General features: G+C 42.4%; 1 protein-coding gene across 11 annotated transcripts in view; it reads right to left on the reverse strand.

Annotated features, from left to right (window-relative positions):
- LMO7 (LIM domain 7) overlaps positions 1-23,998 on the reverse strand; it is a 154,640-nt gene that overhangs the window by 77,649 nt on the left and 52,993 nt on the right. For 10 of the 11 annotated variants that reach the window (XM_081857971.1, XM_081857975.1, XM_081857973.1 and 7 more), the window contains one exon: positions 7,163-7,269. In XM_081857971.1, coding sequence (XP_081714097.1) covers positions 7,163-7,269 — 107 coding nt within the window. Of the gene's footprint in view, positions 1-7,162; positions 7,270-7,695; positions 7,715-23,998 lie in introns of those variants that run through there. The other variant, XM_081857976.1, reaches the window with a different exon arrangement.

Below are 23,998 nucleotides of genomic sequence, written 5' to 3' on the forward strand. Positions count from 1 at the left end.
TTAAAAAAAAACAACCAACAAATTTATTTCTAGACTTTTAGGGGAGGTCTTTATTCTTCTTTCTTTTGCTGGAAACTTATCTGTTACAGGTCTGCTGGTGAAAATGTGCATTTCAGACCAGTGACGCCAAAGCCTCTCCCGACATAAGGAGGGGGGGTGTTGCGGGCTCACGCCCTGCCTACAGCCTCACGGGACTGGCGGCAGTCCCGTGGGACTCAGGGAATTCCCGTTCATCAATATTCATTTAGTCACGCCGCCAGCCAATCGGCTGGCGGCAGGGGCGGGCTTACTAGGGGGCAATTTAAGGTCGGGGCAGCCCTAGTTCGCCCCTTTCCTTCCTTCTAGCGGCTGTGGTTTCCCACCCACCCACCCTCTAGGTTGCATTCGGACTTTGCTATGGGCTTCGGCTGGTTGCCGCAAGGGGCCTGGTAGGAATTTTTCCATTTGGCTAATTGGCTGTATTTTGAAGCCACTTGGTTTTTTCGCCTACCTCGTAGCAAAACGTCACAACACCTTTGGTTCTGGCGGTTAGGCATTGGCAGGGGAATTATTATTATTATGCAAATGAGTTGGGGGGGAGGAACGCCATCACCTCCCCCAAAATGTTGAAGGGTAGTTCGTTAAAGGACTCCGGGGGGCGTCGCCTTGTCCGAAACCTACGGAGGCTAGGGCCTAAAGCGTGCTCCCGAGTGGTAACCCCTCGGGGAGCGCTTAGGGATGTGCATCTCGGGGGCTCCCCCTGTTGGTGCTTAACCCTTCACGGTTTATACCGATAGTCTGATAGTGCCAATGCCTAAAGCCAATACCGCTCTTTCCTGTAATCAATAAAGTTGTGGCCATTTTTCGCCCATTAACCTTAATTCTGGTGTCCGTTGTCTTTATTTACTCTAACTGTGGGAAGGGGCGGGTATTGCCACACAATAAGTACAATATTATTATTTTTAAACAATACAAATCTGATTTGGTTTGCTTTCTATAGATAGTTATAACAATGTGACAAATAAAGCATCTCTGTTGGCACGTGAACCCGCCTTCAGCATTTAGCCTTTTAGTACATACAATGCTTAATATTTTGCAATACACGCTGCCGCTTCTCAGTGAGTAACGCATAGTATAACCAACAGCCACTAACTCAATAATCTTGCTTGGTTCAGAGACACAGAGATGCCACAAACAGAAATGTCTATGAGGTAAGCAGTAAGAAATGTTCCTGAAATTTGGACAGAATGAATCCAGTCCTCCTGGGTCCTGAGAATGCTAGAAGCCTTACAAGCCTGCTGTCCTTTTCCATTTGAATAAGCTTAGGTAGGATCTTAACTGTGTTTGCCCTCAAAAATGAAGTTCTAATTCTGTTTTGGTTTAGCAGCATACAGGCAACTAGATTATTCTTCACCGTACAACTCTGTTAGCTGGCTTACTTAATGAGATTTACAGGTTATTGTTTGTATTTTTTTTAATTAGCAATATGCTATAATTAACATCAACAGAACCCCTAATATATCATAACAGATTAAACACACACAATACTTAAATTCCAGAAGATAACCTATCATACCGCATGATTCCACATTTGATATATGAAAGGTGCATTATAATATAACTCTTATATGCCCAATGCTTTCCATCACTAGAGTGCTACACTTTTTAACAACAACAAAAGAGGGGCCAGTACTGCATACCCTTGAGTACCCCCTGGGAAAAAGCACTGGTTAGGTCCATTAATTTTAATGGGTCTACTCTGAATAAAATTCAAGAGGTACTGATTGCCAGAAACTTGGATAGCTTTAAAAAGGGATTAGACGTATTCAGGGAGGGTGAGGTTATCAATAGCTTGTGGTCATGATGACTGTGTGCTACCCTTCACTGTCAGAAGCATATGCCTCCGTATGCTGGTTGCTGGGACTCTCAAGAGGGGAAGTTGCTCAGGCACTTATGTTCAGCTTGCTGATTTCCCATAACCATCTGGGTGGTAACTATGGGAACAACGCACAGGGTTAAATGACCCTTGTGCCTGAACCAGATGTGTGTAGGCATTAAATACTATTGTGTGTAAGTAAATATACCTAAGCAAGGGTATAATATCTATTTCCATTTTTACAGTCCATAGATAGATCCATTTTTCAATCTATAAAAAAGAGAATTTCTACAAAGCAGATTTATGTAAGAATTTCTACTGTGAGTTTTCTTTCCAGAACTAAACAATACCAGTGTTTCCAAATCTATGGTTTCGATATTTATACAAGTCTCAATTTTAAAACATAACAAGGCATTGAAACTTCCAAACTGTGCGTCACAGGAAGAATTAAAGAGTTTGAAATGTACTGTTTAGCTCTACCCATGCTACTGCAAGTATTTTTAGCAAGAGTTTCACATTGCACCCTATAATATTCTCAGCTGACCTTAAAGCACATTTACTTCCTACAGAAGCAGAGATTCATACTCAACCCCCCCACCCACCATGCAGAAAACATGTCCCAATAAAATAATTATACACTATTTTCCGTAGTTCAAAATCTAGGCATTCTCCCAAATGACTAAACACATACTTACTGAATTTCAGTGTTTATATAGTTCCAATCCTAATGCTGGAAAAGGCAGCAATTGGTGTAGAAGTTCTCAATCTCCCCTCCAGGGGTTGAGAATATACATTAGCTGTTTGCCACCCAACTTGCCAAACATAACTACCTGCCTAAGTAGCATTTAGAAAGGAGTCCTGCTTTTAGCCTCTACGCTGAAACTCACAGCTGCACTGAAGACTCTTTGAAGCCAAAAATAACTGGTTCTGAACACCATTATGAACAGCCCGCTACAAATATACTTGCAAACACTAGTTTAAGAAAACAATGTTTGTCTCATAAGAAACGTTCAACTTAAATTCCAAAGTCTAATGTTCCTTTATATGCTTAAACGCACTTATGAAAAGTGTACTGTGTAAAGTACTGTGAACTGATATTGGTTAACACTCTCCTAAAAACTCTCAGCACCCTTTACAAACTACAGTTCATAGGATTAATTGGGGGTAGCCATAACTGTTAGAGCTGTATAAGAATGTTTAAAAGTATGGTTTGGATGTGGTGTTACTCTAAAATGGGTATTTCGTATGTAACTGTCCCTCCCTCCAATTTAAATCATGATTTAAAGCTGAACACCAGACAGGTTTGTGACATGCTTGAAAGCTCCAATTAAGAGAAACAGACATGTCATTTTCTTACACGACTTCTCATACATACATCATGATGCTGTGCAAATTCTAATTAAGTTAATGGGAGCAGTGATAGTGCTTTTGTTTCTCTAGGACCAGGACAAAGAATCTTCTCAGGAGGTAGTGTCCCTTGGGTAATGATGCTTTCATTGATAGTATGATCTGTCAATAACTGAAGGTAACTGTCTTATGTTGGGACTGGTCCACTGCTGATTATATATTTATTTGCCTTAGTCCGGGTTGTGCAAACAATCTTTGCACAAATCATTAATTGTTAATTGTAGTGCATTGTTGTTGTTGTTTTGCATTTGATAGCAGCTACTAGACATTGTTTGCTGTAATTATAAATCAGCTTAACTAATGAAGAAAATAATATTTATTTGTGAGTCTGATGTCGAGCTCATCATAATGTCTGTTAGTTCTTACTCCAAGAACTGTAAGAGATACCAAAATGATAAGAGCAGTTCTCAAATTGAGCTACCATTCCACCATTAATTTCACTGCCAATTACTGCATATCCCTGTTGCTCATTTTGGACTAGAGTTCATGCTTATAGTTTTAAGGAATATCTTGCACAACTGTTACCTTTTAAGCTATCTGATCTCAGTTTCAGTTTATTACATATCCTAGTGACTATAGCTGAAGATGAGCTCATGTCACCTTCCAGCAGGAAAACAACCACTGTAGACTGTAGAGGTAGTGTGTTTTATTGTTGCTTTGCTGCAGTATATTTTTGTTTTTAGGAAGCTAATCAATACCTTTGCAAACCTAAAAGGAAGCGGGTACACAAACAGTAAATCACAAAATGTTTATTAACTGAACTCAGCTTTACTATTAATGAACAGAATTATTTAAGTTTCATTAGGCCACTGTGACAAGTGCCACAATGTTGGCCACAGGATTCATGATGATATACAATGTTTGTGTGGTAGTGGAAGGGGTATCATAACATTTCTTGACAAGGGAAAACTCCTATAACTTTATTTAAAGGAATCCAGGGAAACCTTGCAAATAATCAGGCGAAAGTCAATCATCCACCCCCAATCCATTCATCTGAGTCTCCCCTCCACCCCCTACTCCTGAAGATCTCCATTTCTCTTCAAGTCCTAGAAGACATGGCACAGCAGGAAGGAGGGGCAATTGCCATTACTGCCAAGCTATGGGCTGGCATCAATGGTAGCTGCTTCCTTTCTATTCTCCATACTTAAAGCTCCGGGTGGGGGGACAGAGACTCTGGACCCAAGGGCAGCATCTATATCATGACAGAGACCAAGCTTGGTTTCCCCTCACTCTCCTGCTTACACACACACAGAAGGTGGGGGAAGAGATAAATCAGCCAGCCAGACAATCACAGCTGAGGTAACAGAACTCATCCCTCTTTGGGATGTGGGACAACAGAAAACACAAGGGACAGTTCTACAGCATTTGCAGCAGAGTTAGAAGGGTGTGCCTTTTCCTAGTCTGCTCCTGTTAGAGCAGGGCTTCCTAAAGTGGTTGATATTGACCCCCTAGTGTCAATGGGTCTGTGAAGGGGTGAATAAAGACCAAGAGACTGAAAGGGAGAGGTGGTCGGCTGGAGCCTTCCCTACCTGGCCCTTGCTCCGCCCCCCAGCCAGCAGCTGATTGACTAGCCAGGGAGGGGGCGTAGCGATGGCCAGCAAGCAAAAAGGGGGGTGTCACCCAGGCTCAGGAAGCCCGCGCCAGATCGCAAACCCCGCCCACTGCTTTAATGGGTGGGTGGTAATTACAGGACACAGTTCAAAAAATAATAACAACAGGGAACTATGAGCCTCGGAAACAAAGGGCATGGACATGTATACAGTACACCTTCATTGCCAGTGAGGAATGGAGGGTACTTCTTGACTTAATTTCATTTACATTTGGGTTAGTGTCGATGACAGCTTTATAAGCTTATCAAGGGGTCAATGAACTCACGAGGTTTGGGAAACCCTTTGCTAAAGAGGAATGAACACAATGCATGTGACCTCTTCCACCACTACCAGGATGCTTTTCAGAATGGGCCACACCAAGACCCAGGAAGGCTGATGGAGGGAACAGTCCCATTCACTGCCTCCAGAGGAGTCAGGGAGTTTGTCTGCAGAATCGTTGCTTTGCCTTTACAGCAGAGAGAGCCAACCTTCAGAACAGGAACATGCACAATAGTCTCTCTTGGTTGGCCACCTGGAGATAACCTCTTACACATATCATCCGATCGATCAACAAAATGGTTTTTTGCAGCGCTGGTTTTGATTCGTAGAGTTTTCAGGTTGCTGCAGGCTTAGTAATGCTGATTTCACAACAGTGTTTACCATTCTTAAACTAACATTCTTGGCAACTGCATTTACACGCATATTGCCCTTCTCAAATGGCCTGAAAGACCAAGGGTAAAGGTTTCTCTGAATCCTTGCATTCTTGCCTTGTTGATTACTGCCCTACCTAATTCTCCACAACCTGTAACCACTAGCACAGGTTAACAGCCCAGGAAACACTTCCTGTATGCTGTATTTACCTTAGTAACACTTGTTAACGACAAAATTCTTGGCAACGTTTTAAGGACTTTGTCTTCAGTGAAACTCCTGGCCGTATAGTAAAGCAAGCTCTGGCAGTTCCAAGATTATAGAAAGCAATGAATAATTTGTTCAAGACCTAACATTTATATTATCTCGTGAAACAGACTATAATAATAGCAATTATACATAGCCTGAACACACTGTACTTAGCTTTCCTTTTCATGAGAATAGTTTCTCTCTGATACTGCACACACTAAGACTTCTCAAACCTATTCTAATAGTGAGAAAGACTGCCCTCAGGAATAATGAAATTATTCTTTATTATTGTCATTATTATATGGTACTCTCAACACTCTCAAATGCTCCATATATATTGTTTTCAGTAATTCATACATCAGCTTTTATGGCAGGGCACTGTTATCAACCTGATATTACAGACGGGTCACTGTGGCCAAGATTTAGTAGCTTAACACAACCTTTGATCAATGAACTGCTTAGGAAAAATGGAATCAAGGACTTCTAAGTTCACAACACATAATCTTAGTCACTTTAACAAGGCTGGGCAGATCAGAACCTTCTGGTAGATCTCTGGGTAACCTGCAGTGGCTCACCAGGGATTTTTGTGAACAATTGTTTAACAATGTCATTTTTTAAAAAAATACGCTTCCTCCTCATCTTGAATTAGGTAGCTGAAGAGAAGAAAGCTTGGGGTAACAGTGGAGTTTTTTCATGAAAGGACTACAAGTTCAGTTCAGGTGCTGAAAAGTTCCTAGGCTCCGCATATGCTCAGAAGCCAGTTCTTTTATTCTAAATCTATGTCCTTTGCACCTGGTTGTTAAATCTTGGGGGTGGGGTGTTGTTTAGTAAAAACAAGCAAAGTAGATATATGACAAGCCTGCAGTCTGCCCAACTCTGCACTACACAATATTACCTCTGTTAGTAATGTATCACACAACATTTTAGCAGAATATCCACAGGCAACACAGTATGTCCCTTGGGTTCAGCTCTCCAGTTAGGAGATTTCAAGATCTGAATGCTAGACCAAAGGTGGGTACATGCATGCATAGCAAACACACAAAGAGAGTACCCTTTTGGTAATTACAAGCTTATAGTGAAGGCTTCCATTTTTACTTTCACATTTAACAACTGTTGAACATTCAACTTTGCATCTTCAAGCGATGCAGCCATTAATTAGTAAAGCAGCTTGGCACATTTTAAATGTCAGCAAATACTTAAAAACAAAATGTACCAAGGTAGTTGCTCCAGAAAAATGGACGCAAATTAAATCCCAGCTTTTACAGGCTTGAAGATCTAAAGAAGTCTGACAGCTTCCACGCTGAACATACAAAGGAAACATTATATAAAATCCCTATATACATGAACAGCAGCACCACAGAAGTCACATTTGAATATTCTTAAAAGTCAACTGATAAAAACACAGGATACTTACTTGACAGTAACTCGATTAGATAGATCTTGAAGGTCACCAGGATGAAAAAGCTGAGCTTCTTTTAATCCAAGATTTTCACAAGCTTTCAAAAACACATTTATATTATCCTGTGAAGAGAAGTGGAAAGCAATTGCTTAGTTGAGCAACGTGAAGGAAAGGATTGCAAGCTGCTTAGCCGAAGTTTCAAAGTCCAGTATGCGGAGAAACAGAATGCCAATCTTCTGGATCATAAATGCTAGCAATATTTCATATGAATCCTCTGGTTAAGCAATGGTCTCTGTGACTGACAGACCACGTTAAAGATTACCAGGTACAAAAGCAAAAATGCTCAGCCAGTAAGCAGCAATCTACACTTTGATGTCAGCTCTGCAAACAAACGCCCTCTTTTCAGCTTTGCATGACAAGCCTCACCTCTCACATTTAAAAATAACTACAGCTACTGACATTCACCCACCCAGAAATGGTTGGCAACGGAGGAATTAAGAGGAGGAACTCTGTTTCTATGATTACAGATTGATCATAGAATAATGCACCTGGAATCTGGCTTTGGTTACTGAGCAAGCTAATACGAGAAGAAGCGAATGAAAGGCAAGAGCAAAAAGGCACAGCACAAATGTGTGGTTTTCATTGGGCAAGCTGGAAAACATAGGTGTGGTTTAGCACTGACTTAACTACACCTGCTCTGGGCCAGCTGCTTGAGTCATGCACCGAAAGCTGGGAGACTTTGCAGTTCATGTCCTCACTTTTTTGTTTAAATTACATGTGTACTTATTTATGACAGCGTCTGGCTGGTCCACATTAAACCCCATCATCCAAAGTGGCCAAAGAATTTCTGCCCGTACATTCCAAAAGATACCTAGTAAAAATAGCACCCAGGAAGGGAAACAGAATGCAAATATATGATTGTGACATAAGCAATCCAAAGCTTTTAAAGTGCCTGCTCTTCGGCTAGGTGCTTCAAGAATAGCATAATGGGAGGAAAGAGATATCTGAAAGCAATAGCGAGGGAGAACTTCCAGTGAAATATATCAACAGTGTCAACCCTTCCTACGAAACGTGGCACATACTGTTGTTTCATCCACCATCGCCCTGGTTAAATATGGAATTGCTGTGTAGGATCATAAGGGGCAACATCAAGAGTTGCCAATCCTTTTGGATTTTGAGGCAGCGCTGGGGGCACCAGTCACAAAACATCTGCCATGGGTGGCACGGCATAACACAAAATTAGAAAAAGTACAATCGCAGTGAATTTTTTCCATAATTTTATATACATATGAGGAAAGGTTTAACCTGTTGAATTTCTGCCTAGGAAATGAGACAGATGCAGGAAAGGTGCACAAGAAGGGATGCGAAAACAGAAGCTCTGGGGGGCCGCAGGGATTCCTATAGCCTTGGTGCCCAAATGTCTCACCATTTGCAGCTCTGATTTCCTTCACTAGGTTTAATAAATAGGTAAAGCTACAGATTGGTTTTAAAAAATAGTTCAAAATCTGGGGCTCTGAGTTGGCAACCTCTGGGCTAGACCCTTAGGTGTTAATAACTCTGGGTTTAATGATTTAACACAAATAATACTAGATACTCAGAATTTTACTTAGTAGCACTAGATATTTGATTTCACATTCATTTCGCCTCATTGGAGCAGTGTATTATTCAGATATATTTGCATCATTTGCCCAATTACTAAGTGGCAACTGGGAAGTTAACCAAGCGCCTTGATCAACAACCCTGAATTCTTTTACTTTGCACCAATCTATTCTATAATCTGCTAGAACCTTGTACTGACTGGGGTGCAGCTGCACTGGGCCCAGTACTGGTAAGGGAACCACAACCCGACTTCATGGGTTTTTAACCCTTATAAAACGAACTTCTTTTGGCCAATGAGCAATGTCAGAGCTGTGAGTGATAAATGCTACAGATAACTTTAAATGATCTAGGAATCTGTTTCTCCAAGCAACTTCCGCTACCTTATCTCACTCACTAAACCACCTCTCAGATATTTACTTGTCTTCCTAGCTCCTAACTGTTCCTGACTCAACTTATTTGGCTACACTAACTCAACCTCCCCACAGACTCTATCCCAGTTCACTCCCACTCCAACCAACCTCCCAATGAACTCCTCCCTTCGCCCCTCTCAGAGCTGGTTTTATAGTCCCTCTGACTCCACCCCCTGGGTTCTGATTGGGTAACCTGTTTAACTATTTCACCTCCAGCACTCTCATATGTTAATGGCACACCCCCCCCCCAAATTACTCTGCTTTGAACTTATAAAATCAAAGAAAATGCAAATAAAAACCATCATTATAATACCATACTTTGGGGTGGGGGGAGAAATGGCTGTGGTGGGTAAATCATGGGTTACATCAGTCGTGCAAAGTAGCTCAGTGTTGCTATACTAATGTTTTGCCGGCCCAGAGTGGGGCCCTAAATGTATATGACAACCCTGCAGTGCAGACCGATGTTGCCATCAAGTCTCTTGGCATATTGGGACTTCCCTCTCCCTCTTTCTTTCTTTCTTTCTTTCTTTTTTCTTTCGTTGGGAAATGCAGCTACAAATGCAGCATGTGATTAACTTATTTCCTCCCATGGGGGGGGGGGAGGAGAATGGATGTATTCTTGCAGTGGGCTGTTCCTGATCCTATAAACACAAAAAGGGGCATTCATGTCAAAGACTCAAGTCCCTTTTGTTAACAAAAAAGAAGGGGTTGGGGAATGAGCAGTTGTCTGACCTGTGCAGATAACACTGTTGTAGTTATCAGGAAGAGGATGAATAACCACAACAATGCTTTTCAATTACGGTATACTGCTTACTTTTTAACAGTTTACTCTTGAATTTACCCAAGTATGGGCATCTGAATCTTGCTATAAATATTAAATGCTTTTTGATCTCCTGCCACACCTGCTCAGCCCCAACCACGATGTGAAATACTGTGCCTGATCTTCCACTGAGCGTGGTATTGCCAGTCTAAGATCAAAGTGAGGAAAGAGATACGGTAAGGGTGCAGAATCTCTGGCTGTTTTCCACAAGCCATGCCCACCTGCCTCAAACTTGATCATGTGTGGGGCAGGGGGAGGTACAGCTGCCAGAATACAATCAGGAGCCTGAAAAGTATGTCTTTGGCTTATCACCCATCAGCTAAACTGGATGTGCTAGCAAGTTCCTTGCAGAAACTCACTTCTGAAGCCAGTGCCAGCGGAAAGTAGACTTCAGCATTACCACCCATCAGCTGATGGGCGGTAGAGCCAAGCCAGCTGCATCGGCTGCATGAGCAAGTCACTTTAAAGCACCAAAAAAAAGGCCTCAAGCACTCAATCACATTGATGCCAGACCCTGCCCACATGTCAAGTTTGGCCTACAAGGCTAGGATCTCATAACGATCTGGCGTGTGGAGCCCAAAAGGCTCACTACCCCTGACTTAGTGTAACCTACCTGGTTTGCAACTCATGAAACTTGAGTTCTTTGAACGGCTTAGAGTTGGCACTTGGGGAGAACAGTGCTCTTCTAGCTCTAACAGCCAGGTGGTAGGCAGAAATAGAATGGGTTAAAGTATTTTGTACTATGAAACTATAATTGAGAAAAGCCTCACCTGTTCACATTCTTATTGCTTGTGAGAGGTTTATCTTTGAGGCCCTGTGAAAGACGACATATATTTGCATATAATGCAAAACCTATGCAAAATTGTGCTCTCTTCTGGTTTTTACCTTTAAAGCCCTATGCGGCCTAGGACCCACATACTTATGGGACCGCCTCTCCTGGTATGCCCCATGGAGGACCTTAAGGTCCACAAATGACAACATTTTGGAGGTCCCAGGTTGCAAAGTGATTAGATTGCTCTCAACTAGGACCAGGGCCTTTTCAGTACTGGCCCCGACTTGCTGGAACGCTCTGTCACAAGAGACTAGGGCCCTGTGGGATTTGATATCTTTCCGCAGGGCCTGCAAGACAGAGCTGTTCTGCCTGGCCTTTGGTTTGGACTCGGTCTGACCCTTATGTTTCCCTCCCCTTATGGTCTTGATTTATCGGCTACTTTAAAATGAGGCTGCATTTTAAATTGCATTTTAACCTGTATTTTAAATTGTGTTTCCCTCCCCCCTCTCTTTCCCCCCTATTATGTTTTTACTGTGATTTTATTGGTGTTAGCTGCCCTGAGCCTGGCTCTGGCCGGGGAGGGCGGGGTATAAATAAAATGTATTATTATTATTAAATTGGGTGAAGGGGCTGATCCGCATGCAGTCTACTAAGCCCATAAAATCCTGCTGGTAAAGAGGAGACTGAGAGGAGATATTATAGCCCTCTTCAAGCTTGTTTTCATCTGCTCCAGAGGCTAGGACCCAAACTGATGGATTCAAGTTGCAAGAAGGGAGATTCTGACTAAACAACAGGAAGAACTTTCTGACAGTAAGAGCTGCTCGACAGTGGAACACACTTCCACAAAAGGTGGCAGACTCTCCTTCCTTGGTGGTTTTTAAGCACAGGTTGGATTGCCTTCTCATGTATGATCTAGTTGAGATTCCTGCATTGCAGGGGGTTGGACTAGATGTCCCTCGGGGTCCCTCCCAACTCTAGGATTCTGTGCACACAGAGCTACTACTGTCACCTATTCCCCACAGTATTTCGAGATATCCCTCCATGGTTTTGCTACACTGTTAATGCTGACTCCCCAACACACAGAATTATTATTTACCAAGACCTACAATTTCACTCTTGTGTGCTTGTATAATTGCATATGTGAGTGCCAAAAGCTGTATTTCTCCACCCATTCCAATTATTGAATTGCGAGTCCAGAAAAGAAGGGCACAAGCGGATGAAGGAGGATTATTCCAGCAGCCAGATTTACCCATGATAGGCTCCATGTGATTTTAAGAGAAAAGTCATCTTTCAAATTATGGAACAACTTGTTTTGATTCTATCCAAGTATACACTGGTTACATTAAAACCAACTTAAATCCTCAAGAGAGAGCGTAGATCTATTATGTAGGAAACAAAGTTTAAAACCCTTGGCTTCCTGTTAATTCTATCTGGGCAGAACCCTCCCAGCTCTTCAGTATATTTGCTTTCTTTATTGTTTAAACAAATACTTATGAGGGGAGTCATACGTTCTCCTTACGTAACAAATATAAATTCCAGCATGCACACCCCAAAGTACCAACATTGCATTATTCGGCTAGGACAAACAGCTTTTACGTAGTATCAGAAATACAAGTTATGGCACATCTTTAACATTCAACCAGAGAGGCGGGGTGGGTGGGAGGTTAGGTTTGAAGAGGAAGCCTAAACTAAATTAGAACACTTAGTTTATGATGCAAAAACTACAGGAGTTTCTCCAGGCCATAGGAAGATTCAATCTTCCAACACATATTTTGGACTGTTTTCTACCATTATTTACATGCCTGCCACTCCGGTTTATGTACTATTCAAACCAGTGTTATGCAAGCAAAACCAGAACTAGACTTAATGAGTATGAATTAATTAGCATGAAATATATGCACAGAGTCTACGAGTCCAAAGGTTGCTGTTAAATATACACACATCCTTACTCAATGACTTTCAGTGTTTATTTTGACCACCTTAAGTTGCATTAGAAAGATTTTTGTTTAATTCCTTTAATACCTCACAAAACTTAAACAGCAAGGGAACGTAAGGGATTGGGCATACCAAGAGGCACGTAAGTAGAATCTAATGAATCATGACATTGTAAGAACATTGTATTACTATACCCATCAGTATTAGAAGCGAATATGCCAATTCAAATATTTAGTAACAGAGTCCATATTTACCAGTGAATGTGAAACAGCAAAGACCACTCCACCTTCTAAGACAAATTCTAAAAACCATAATTTATAATTACATTAACACTCTCAACTTTTCATTTTAAAAAAATCAAAGTCATGTGCCTCTAAGTTATGAACTGTTGTCCACAGTTATGTAGAATCCCCCACCAGTGGTGTAGCGTGGGTTGTCAGCACCCGGGGCAAGGCAAGTAATTTGCGCCCCCTAACCCATGGATTTGCGCCCCCTAACCCTAACCCCCAGATGTTGCGCCCGGTGTGGCCGGGCCCCCCTGCACCTCCCACGCTACGCCACTGTCCCCCACCGCCCCAGAATTTTGGCATCCCTTCCTTTTAAAACATTTCACCCACATAATGCAACACACACATCTTTTTCTACTCTTGGCTGAGTGAAAGAGATCTTTCTAAGGACCTAAACATGAGCTTTAATACCAAATCAGAAGGGTCTAGCAATATTTATGTTAAGACTGGAGATTCATAAAGATAAAGCAAAAAAGGGTGCTTAAACGGCTGCATTCACACATGATGCTAAACCATGGTTTAACATTGCAAAGAAAAGCAGGAAAGAGGTACCTCCCCTCTCCTTCATTGTCACAAGGATGCCTTTGGCAGAGTTTAAGGATACCCAGATTAGCACTACAGTTAAACAAGGTTCTCTAGTTTGTTTGTTTGTTTGTTTGTTTGTTTGTTTGTTTGTTTGTCTGTTTGTGTGTTTAAATCTGATTAGTTTAAAAAGCTAGCTTCATAACCTTTGATTTGAAGTTGGCTTGTTAAGTAACTGGCCAGAATTAATTTTACAACACAATGTTTGGTTTTTGTATAACAAGGCAGGTTTCATGGAAAGCAAGATTAACTCTACCAGTGTCCCTGCTTCTAGCTGTACAAGAGGACTGAGGAACCAAAGCATCTTTTAGTGTCCCATGTGAATTTTAAAAATCCCATCTTCAATTGATTTTTATTATTATTCTGTTTTGTTTTCAGCAGACAACCTGTTTTCAGCTCAACCTGAAGCTGGGGACTCTAACAATCTGTAAGATTTCTTGTGGGAGCCTTTGATAGAGATCAGCTGGACTAGAATATGGGCAGCCACCCCAGCTGTGCCGTTCGCAACACCATGTTCAATCTAGAATGAAAATCAGACTATCCCCCCCCCCCCACGTGTACAGACAGTTTACAACAGCAGTTTTTACTTTAAAATGGCACTGACGGTCTTCTCCCTATGAATATGTTCTGGGGGTAAATGAATTGGTAAATGTTATGGTGCCGTAAAGTAATTGGGAATCTGATTTACCATGTCTGACATATTAATTAAGTAATCTACAGTGCACCCGGTTAATTTTACATACTGCATAAGATCTCAAAGCTGATCTCAGATTCCAATAGCCAAAAGTATTTGCACTGGAATATTTACAGAGCAATCCTATGGAGGCTGAGAAGGGGGAAGAATTCCTTTGAGGCAAAACCACCAGTTCGAAAACCCTGCCAGCTTACGCCAGTCAAGGCAGAAGAAGGGGGCATGGGGAAAGGGGGAGGGGCTTGTTCATTTTTCTCCTGCCACAAATGACTGCAGTGGGAGGGGAGAGAGTAAACCAGACCGGCTTCCAGCCAAGGTTTGGTTTGAAGGGAGAGAAACAAGGCATAAGCCTGAGTTCAAAAGTCATGACAAGCCAGACACTGGCTTGTTTCCCCAATGATGTGGGAACAGGAGTGGGAAAAGGCACACAGCAGTAAGTTCTGCCTATCATGCTGCTCACTCAAGTGAAACCAAGGTTTGTTTCTAACTACAGTGGTGCCTCACAAGACGAAATTAATTCATTCCGCAAGTTTTTTCGCCTTGCGATTTTTTCGTCTTGCGAAGCACGGACTTTGGAAAAGCTTCAAAAATCACCAAAGTCTTCAAAAACCTCAAAAAAGGCTACCACACCGCGTGCTATGAGTTGCTCCTCGAAGTGAATGCACGGTTTTAAGAAAAAGGAAACAAACTTGCAAGACAAAGGAAACAAACTTGCAAGACGTTTCCGTCTTGCGAAGCAAGCCCATAGGGAAATCCGTCTTGTGAAGCAACTCAAAAAACGAAAAACTCTTTCGTTTTGCGAGTTTTCCGTCTTTTGAGGCATTCGTCTTGCGAGGTACCACTGTATGTTTCAATGCGATGTGCAAACAAGGGTGCTGTTACTAATTTCATAAAATGCAGTTCTAGAAACAGAAACTCTCCCAACTTCTTATCACAACTCTCTTTGCAATTCACTTTCCTGCAAGATCTCCAAAGTGTTTTTTGCATACCCAACAGTACAAAAACTAGTTTATGCTTTTCCGAGTTGTTACACTGGTATATCATTATCTTCAATCAAGTGTACAGTTCCTATTAATTTGTTTTCAAAATAATGCTTATATGCAAGAGTAAACATTCTCCAACCCCCACCCCTAGTCTATACTTTCCCTACCTGTTCTTATTACCGATGAGCCAAAACTGGTGTGTGCGGATTTCACATAAATCAGTGTTCCCCACCCACCCAAAGGACACTGTCCACTTTTTGCTCTTTTTACAGGTCTTAATCAGATTGGTATTCTTGCCTTTCTATGCTGTTCTGGTGAGCAGTTTTCTGCCAGCACACCATGCGAAGACAAATGTTTCTGCCCAGTTGCTTTGTCGGCAAGAGGCCAATATTCATTCCTCTCCCCCTTCAAGAGCTGTGACTTTCGTATACAGCTACACATGATTGGCTCCATACTGGCATGGTCCCAATTGGCTGGAATCAGAAAGTGAAGCAATTGCCCTAATTATAAAGAAGGGCCACTGGTGCAGTGCTGTAGTAGAGTACAACCAGGACACATACAGATCCAACTAGGAAGTGTATAGTAGCAGCAGTGGCGACTAACACCCCACCTTTTCTGCAAGGGGCTCATGGTGGTTTAAATACAGATTTCCTCCTTCCCATGTTATCCTCATAACAGCTCTGTGAGGAAGTTCAGGCTGAGAGTGAGGGGGTGACCTTTAAAAGCACACCTTGTATACCAAAAACTTTCAGTGGTTAAAAAAAAAATGCAGGGGAAGACTAAGTCTTAACAGTGTTTCCTTTTTGAAATTGCTGCTTAAAATTAAAAAAAAAAAACAATCTTCATTCATTAGAAAGTATGTTCAGTCTAGAGGCGAGTCTCAGAAAGGGCATTAGAAACAAAAGAGAATTTCCTGGACCAAAAAAATCCACCTGCAGAAAACAGGGATTAGGGCAGTTTATATGTTTCAAACATTAACTAATATTTCTGTGGCAGCATAACTCAACTTTTCACAATGGCCATGCCCCAAATTTTACAGCAGATGTGGACTAAAACATAACGATCATTTTCAAACACTGGAGCACATAATAAATGTTAAGACTAAGGAAGAAAATAAAAATTTCTCATGATTTGGAATTACCTGAACTACTGCCACTTTTGTATTTTGTGTGTGTGTGTTTTTTACCTCCCTTCAACTCCTATGGATCATAAATAATTTGTGAAGGATACTTCCAGACTACAATCTCAAGATCTGCAGAGTTATAAAATGAGCTTTTTCATACATAGGGAATTTATTATGTTGGACCATAAAAGCTTATGCATTCTACAATTACAGTGGGACCTTGTTTTGCAACCAGGATCCGTTCCGGAGCCCTGGTCGCTGGCCGAAAAGGACGCTGGGCAAAGTGCCGTGTCTGCACACATGCGAGGAGCGGTGTGCACCTCTGTGCATGCAGCAAACCCGGAAGTAACCCGTTCCGGTACTTCCGGGTTTGCTGTGGACGTTCGACGGAATGGATGCTCGACGAGGCGGACGCTAGATGAGGTACCACTGTAATTCAGTTCCATGCTTGGAGGTGCATGTAGTTAACTGAGTCAGAGCTGCACATTGGTACTCACACTCCATTTATTAGAAACAACACAACAAATAGCTGGCTTTGGTTTTTGCATTCAGAGGGCAAAAAGGCTTTGTGACTAAGTATTCATCACACATGCATTAGAATTACTAATTATCGTTATGGCGCATGGAGAGAAACAGGCGGCTGGTCACATGAGTGGGAAGCCCAGAATTCCCAGACACTAATCTCAGCTGACTGTGACATTCCATCTATGTAAAAAGGAGAAGAACCAAAGTTGCTTTTCTCCAGGCTGCACTAAAGATTGATGCAACTTTGATAGAGAAGGCCTAACTAGACCACTGTGTGGTAGCAAGTTTAGCAGTGCACATAATTTTTACCTGAGCAAAGGGGAGGCCAGGGGAGCCTGCGTGTAAAATGTGCAACTAAACCGTAACTCTCCTCCCACATTTTCTGCCTTCTTTTGCAGCCAGCTTCCCCTAATCTGTTGCATCTAAAGCCAGCAGAGATATTGCAAGGGTATAATTTATAAACTCAAAATCTCCCTCTCTTTCTCTTGCACATGCACAAACTGTAAGTCAAATCACATTTCTACTTCTGTAGACACAGTTATAGTATTTGGGATGGAAGACCTCATGTGAAGGCAAAGTCCAACACTTCAAACCAATATAAAATAGGGAGTAAATCTCAAAGGTCAGACAGTACATTTAAATCTTTGCACTGCCTTTAAAAAGTAGCTCATGATGACAACATCACAAAGCCAACAGCTTTCATGTCTGGGGCACACTTTCACACTAAGCATAGCCCTTTGCCCATCCAGATGATTAAAAATGGAGAACAACACAAACCAAGCATACAAAGCATATAAAAGACACATAATTCCTCCTTTACTTGGTGCTGAACTGGGCGCATACATTTTATATAGTGAAGAGGGATGCAAAGCATTTCATATTAAGTTACATATCAGGGCAATCGGCTCTACTCATCGGGCAAAGGGAGCCGCATGCTTCTTTCACCAGTTCAGCCACTTACGGTACTTACTATTTCCTAATGACCCTTGGCAAACCTGCTTTTGATCTGGCTTCAGCTGCCTCTCTCAGTTACAGGGGCTGCACAGCTGACAAATACAGAAAGATTGATCCCTGGGCTAAGTGAACACACTGCAGGAAACAGAGACACCCCCTTCCATCAGATGGAAGGATTTGGGAGAAAGACCTGCAAACCTTAGGTACCACTGTGCCAAGATGAAAGTTCCCTCTCAGTCTGATTTAGGGAAAAGTAGGGACACGGGTGGCGCTGTGGGTAAAACCTCAGTGCCTAGGACTTGCTGATCGCAAGGTCGGCGGTTCGAATCCCCGCGGCGGGGTGAGCTCCCGTCGTTCAGTCCCAGCTCCTGCCCACCTAGCAGTTCGAAAGCACCCCTAAATGCAAGTAGATAAATAGGTACCACTTTATAGTGGGAAGGTAAACGGCGTTTCCGTGTGCGGCGCTGGTGCTGGCTCGCCAGAGCAGCTTTGTCACGCTGGCCACGTGAACCGGAAGTGTCTCCGGACAGCGCTGGCTCCCGGCTTCTTAAGCGAGATGAGCGCGCAACCCTAGAGTCGGACACGACTGGCCCGTACGGGTAGGGGTACCTTTACCTTTTACTAAAGATCAGAAGGTTGGTGGTTCGAATCCCCATGACGGGGTGAGCGCCCGTTGCTCGGTCCCTGCTTCTGCCAACCTAGCAGTTCGAAAGCACATCAAAGTGCAAGTAGATAAATAGGTACCGCTCTGGTGGGAAGGTAAATGGCGTTTCTGTGTGCTGCTCTGGTTCACCAGAAGCGGCTTAGTCATGCTGGCCACATGACCCAGAAGCTGTACACCGGCTCCCTCGGCCAGTAAAGTGAGATGACCGCCACAACCCCAGAGTCGTTCCCGACTGGACCTAACGGTCAGGGGTCCCTTTACCTTTACTAAAGATACAAAATGTCTGTGCTTATCACCCTTTTAAAACCAGGGTTTAGAATAGTTAAGACAGTGACAGAGATGACAAAACATAAAAAAAATGCAAACCATTTTGTGACCTCCTGTGATGAAAAGTGATCTGTATTGGAATTGAGTGAAGAATGAATAAATTTACAAAATGTTGCCATGGGGGGGGCAGGGGAAAAGAGGAATATGCAGTAGTTAGAAGGATCTTGCTTAATTTCAACAGTTATAGAAACATATAGGACTAGAATGAATGGGCTTCAGTTAAAAGATTATAGCTGTGGGCTGAAGGTTTTCCTGCACTGCAGGGTATTGGAGCAGATGACACTCTGGGTCCTTCCGACTTTACAATTCCCTGATTCTAAATTTATTGACAGCAACAGCAGTGTGACAATGGAACCAGTTACCTAGAAGGGGTGGTGGACTCTATCTCACTCAAGATTTTCAAGCAGAGGATGGGCAGCTATCTATTGGAGATATTTCAGCATGGAATTTCTTGAAACTGAGACAGGAGGTTGAACTAGAGGGCCTCAAAAGACTTATCCAACTCTTCTGATGGGTTACTGACATTTAGACATTAGTGCTGTGTAACACAACTACTCCCAACCTGGTGAACCAAACATATTTTGGGTTACAATCATCTCTGACCATTCCCCATGCTGACTACAGCTGATGGGAGTTGTAGCTCAAAACACCTGGCGGTGCCTTTTCTGGCTCCTTTCCCTCCCCTAGAACCTACTTCCTCTTGGGATACAAGCAGAAAGAGCCCAAGAAAATCTCACATAAGGGTACTGATAAAAGTGTTTTGGAATAAGGGATGAGCTAAGATCGGTACTTTAGTGGGCCTTAAAGGTAAAGGGACCCCTGACCATTAGGTCCAGTCATGGATGACTCTCGGGTTGCGGCGCTCATCTCGCTTTACTGGCTGAGGGAGCCGGCATACAGCTTCCGGGTCACGTGGCCAACATGCCTAAGCTGCTTCTGGTGAACCAGAGCAGCGCACAGAAACGCCGTTTGCCTTCCCGCTGGAGCGGTACCTATTTATCTACTTGCACTTTGATGTGCTTTTGAACTGCTAGGTGGGTAGGAGCTGGGACTGAACAACAGGAGCTCACCCCGTCGCGGGGATTCGAACCGCCGACCTTCTGATCAGCAAGCCCTAGGCTCTGTGGTTTACACCACAGCACCACCCACACCACTCCCTTTAGCGGACCTTCGTTTTGTAATAACAAAAGTTTGTAATATGACCTTAGAATGCCAGAATATGGCATTAGGAGAAGACAACTTTAGAGAGATATTGGCAACTAAGAATGCAAGGCTACCACCTATGAATCCCTTAATTTCTTTAGAGTGTCTCAGGTGCAAGATAAAGGATTTCAATGTGAATTGAAGTAGAGCAGTTTAACTCTCAAGGTATCATATTATCTGAAAACATAACAGGTGCAGAGATTCATTTGAAGCTTGGAGGTTTCTTTCAGTCCATTAAACCTTTCCTGCATTTGCTTCCTGTGAACAGGCTGCTACAGTTGATGCTTGCTTTTATTGCTATAAACCTCAGAACACACATCACTCTGTAGAACGGCACAGTCTTCTGGAGTATGTGCTTCTGTTGACACTTGGTAGTTTTGTTAACAGAGGGGAACGTTGACAAACAGCAGTGGTGGCAAATCACACAAACACTCACTTGTCAAACCAGAGTTGGAGAAGAAATACAGGCTAAAAGTTGCCTGAATCTAGACAGCTGCCCAGGAAGTGTAAAGGGCAGGGCAAATGTTGCACATTCCTCATCCACCCATTGCCAGGGCTGCCAACGCATTGCCTCCTACACTGAAGTCAGGAGTACATTTACTAAGAATTCAGCTTGAAAACATTGCAGGGCCCTGATGCTCAAAAATGCTACACCCACTAGAAACTATTTGCTCTGGCTTAACTGGTTTGTGGTTCAGACCTGCCGTGGTTCCAGCTGCAATTCCAGTGGTAAGCAGGAAACACAATGCAGAACAATCTCTTAACAGGGCAGGCAAAAATATGCTTACCCTTTATGGCATCAATGACCTTTGAACGCCTTAGCTCCGCTGCTGTGTTTAATCATCCACAAATACCATTTGTTGACTTGTTTGTGCTTCCACTGCGAACATTATCCCCAACTGCTCAGGACACACCCACATTCAGCAAGTGTGCACAATAGCACTACAGAGGAAAGTTCATGTAAAGTTTTCAACTGTCTAGCACAGGGACAGAAAACCCTTCCTGTTGTAAAGGACCTTGCTGCCATTTATAAATTTGTTTGTGGGCTGCATGGAACATATATTGCACTAACAAAACACTCAGAGATACAAGCTTCAGCACATACAGTATAGAGAAAAGAAAATATGTACAGCAGGGGATTGGGGGAGACATCTCAGTTGCAGGAGCCAAATATGGCCCCATTTGATCTTCAGGACATTCCCCCATCACACACAGCCAGCCCATAATACTTCCCTCACTGGCAATCCACCCACCTTTCAGCTGGTTGGATTGTGTCTTTGAATTTTGATAATGCCTCTTGTTGGGATGGAAGATACAGACATGTGTGCAGAAACTAGACACACAATGATACAGAGGTAATTCATTGCTCTGTTCATTTTTGCCTGCTCATGGGGCTCTTGAAAGTTTACCCAGAAGAAGTGTGGCCCTTGCATTGCCCTCACTCCTGATGTATACGGACATATGCTTACATTTTTCCCCTGCTTGTCAATTCTATAGAATGCCAAGGCACAGCAGACTATCTCTGCAACCAAGCTGGGACTGGGCGTACTTGTGTAGCTAACTAACACAATCACAATTCATGTTTTGCTGCAGAGGTTTGGTTCCATGCCCTCATGCATTATTGTGGGGGGTTTTTTAATGGCAAGGACTACCTGTGAGGGGCCTTTACTTTACCCTAGATATGCATACTTCAGAACATATTATCTGTCTTTTAGTTTAGCTTCCCCAACCCCCACCCCAGCAACACACTCTTAGTTTTCCTGTGGAAATGCTTGCTTCGCATCTTATTTGCAGCTTAAGAAGCCCAGCTTTCACTGCATGCTTTTTTATGTAAAGAGCATCACACAGATGGAATTTGCTAATTGGAATGCTGCCCTTCCTGCAGTACACAATGCCCGATTCAAAACGTTCAATCGCTCCCCAAACATTTTCAAGAGAAATAACATTCAAATGTGCTTAGTGACGAACAGTACTGTGAAGAATGCGATGGGTTCTGGTCTAAAAATAATCCTACCTACCATGCCCAATGCATTAAAATACTACTTCACCTGAGGGAACTCACCTCTTCTTTGTTTTGTTTTAAAAATAATTCATTACCTATAAACATTTTGGTCAGCAACTCACGTTCCCAACTGGTGAGATATTTTTAACACAACTAAAAAGGCTATCAATACCTCCCCTCTCCCAAACATCTTCCAGTAGGTGAAGAGCTGTGTCTTAGTACAGTCCCTCTCATTATACAACACGGATGCTCACCTTAAGATACCAAGGCTTCTGATTCCCCCCGCACTGCACTTATGCCATCAGCAATAAAGCTGCTCTCTAGTTCTCCTCATCTTCTGAGGACCACGTTAGATGCTGCAAAGGCATCCATGATGGATCTGCCCCAACATGATTTTCTTTGGTAAGCAGCAGCCATAGGGAATGAGCATTTGGATAACAGCTACACAGATTGGATGAGGAGCAATTTTACCCTTTCTTCAGTGGTAATCTGCCATAAAATGTCTATTTTGGTTCAAATGTCACTTTTCCTGCTATGGAAGGGCTAAATGTTGACTCACTGCGCAAGGGAATGTGGTGTAAAAAGATATTTTCCTGTATCCCCCAGGGGTGAAATAGATATTTTTTTTATATATAAAATATTTATTAGGGTTTTTTATAAAAGAAATACAAAGATAATAAACAGCATTGCTTTGTTTTAACAAAATTTCATAACTTCTTTGGACTTCCTCACGTCTCCCGCTCCCACTTACATCGTTAATAATTTTTTTCAAGCAAATTATCATCTTATTTGCAAATTTATAACCACTCAATTCAATATAGTGTAACAATTCTCCAACAAATTTTTGTTTCTCTTAATCTCATTTATCATCAATTTCCGATCCAATTTAGTGATGGCCAATTATTTATAACCAAGCATCCTTATTAACATTCCTCTAAATCACAATATTTTTGTAGATAAATCTTAAATTTCTTCCAATCTTCTTCAATCCTTTCTTCTCCCAGGTCTCGAATTCTGCCAGTCATCTCCGCCAGTTGCATATAGTCCATCAGCTGCATCTGCCATTCTTCCAGTGTGGGTAGATCTTGAGTTTTCCAGTTCTTAGCGATGAGTATCCTTGCTGCCGTTGTTGCATACATAAAGAATGTTCTATCCTTCTTTAACACCTTCTGGCCGACAATACCCAGAAGGAAGGCCTCTGGTTTCTTAGTGAAGGTATACTTAAATACCTTTTTCAGCTCATTATATATCATTTCCCAGAAGACCTTCACTTTAGGGCAGGTCCACCAGAGGTGAAAGAATGTTCCTTCATTTTCTTTACATTTCCAACATTTATTATCAGACAAATGGTATATTTTGGCAAGTTTAACTGGGGTCATCAGGGGTGAAATAGATAATGTGTCCAACATAGGAAGTGTTAAGACCCCCTAGACCTGAAGTTGCTTATCCCTATTAAAAATACATTTTCTGTTTCAAATGGCGCAATGTAACAAACTAATCTGCTGTTTCAAAATATAATTTATTTGCTTAGCAACGGCAGGAGAGTTTGTTACATTTAAATGAATACCATCATTGGAGGAAAGATAGGGGATCATGGTTCGAGTGCATAAAACACTGGATAAGTTACTTTAAAACTTGACCCAGATGTTGCATACGGAGGCAGGAAGTAAAGAGAGAGAGAAGACTATCCTTTTAAAGGCAACATTAGTAATGCTTAGTAATTGTGTTGGTATGAAGAATGAGATGAAACCCAACTCAAGGAAAATATTGCTGTACATTACTGGGCTTGGCATAGCTTTACCAATATCAATACATTAAGAACATGTTGTGAACATCTAGTAAATCTATACTGTAACATGCAAACAACAAGGGGGGGAGCCAGATGTTGTTGGACTACAATTCCCATCATCCCTGACCTCCTGTCATACTGGGGCTGATGGGAGGGCACACAATGGCCAGTACTGCACCCAAACC

This window comes from Podarcis erhardii (assembly GCF_964252035.2).
Source record: "Podarcis erhardii genome assembly, chromosome: 4".
In the NCBI taxonomy this organism is placed as follows: Eukaryota; Metazoa; Chordata; class Lepidosauria; order Squamata; family Lacertidae; genus Podarcis; species Podarcis erhardii.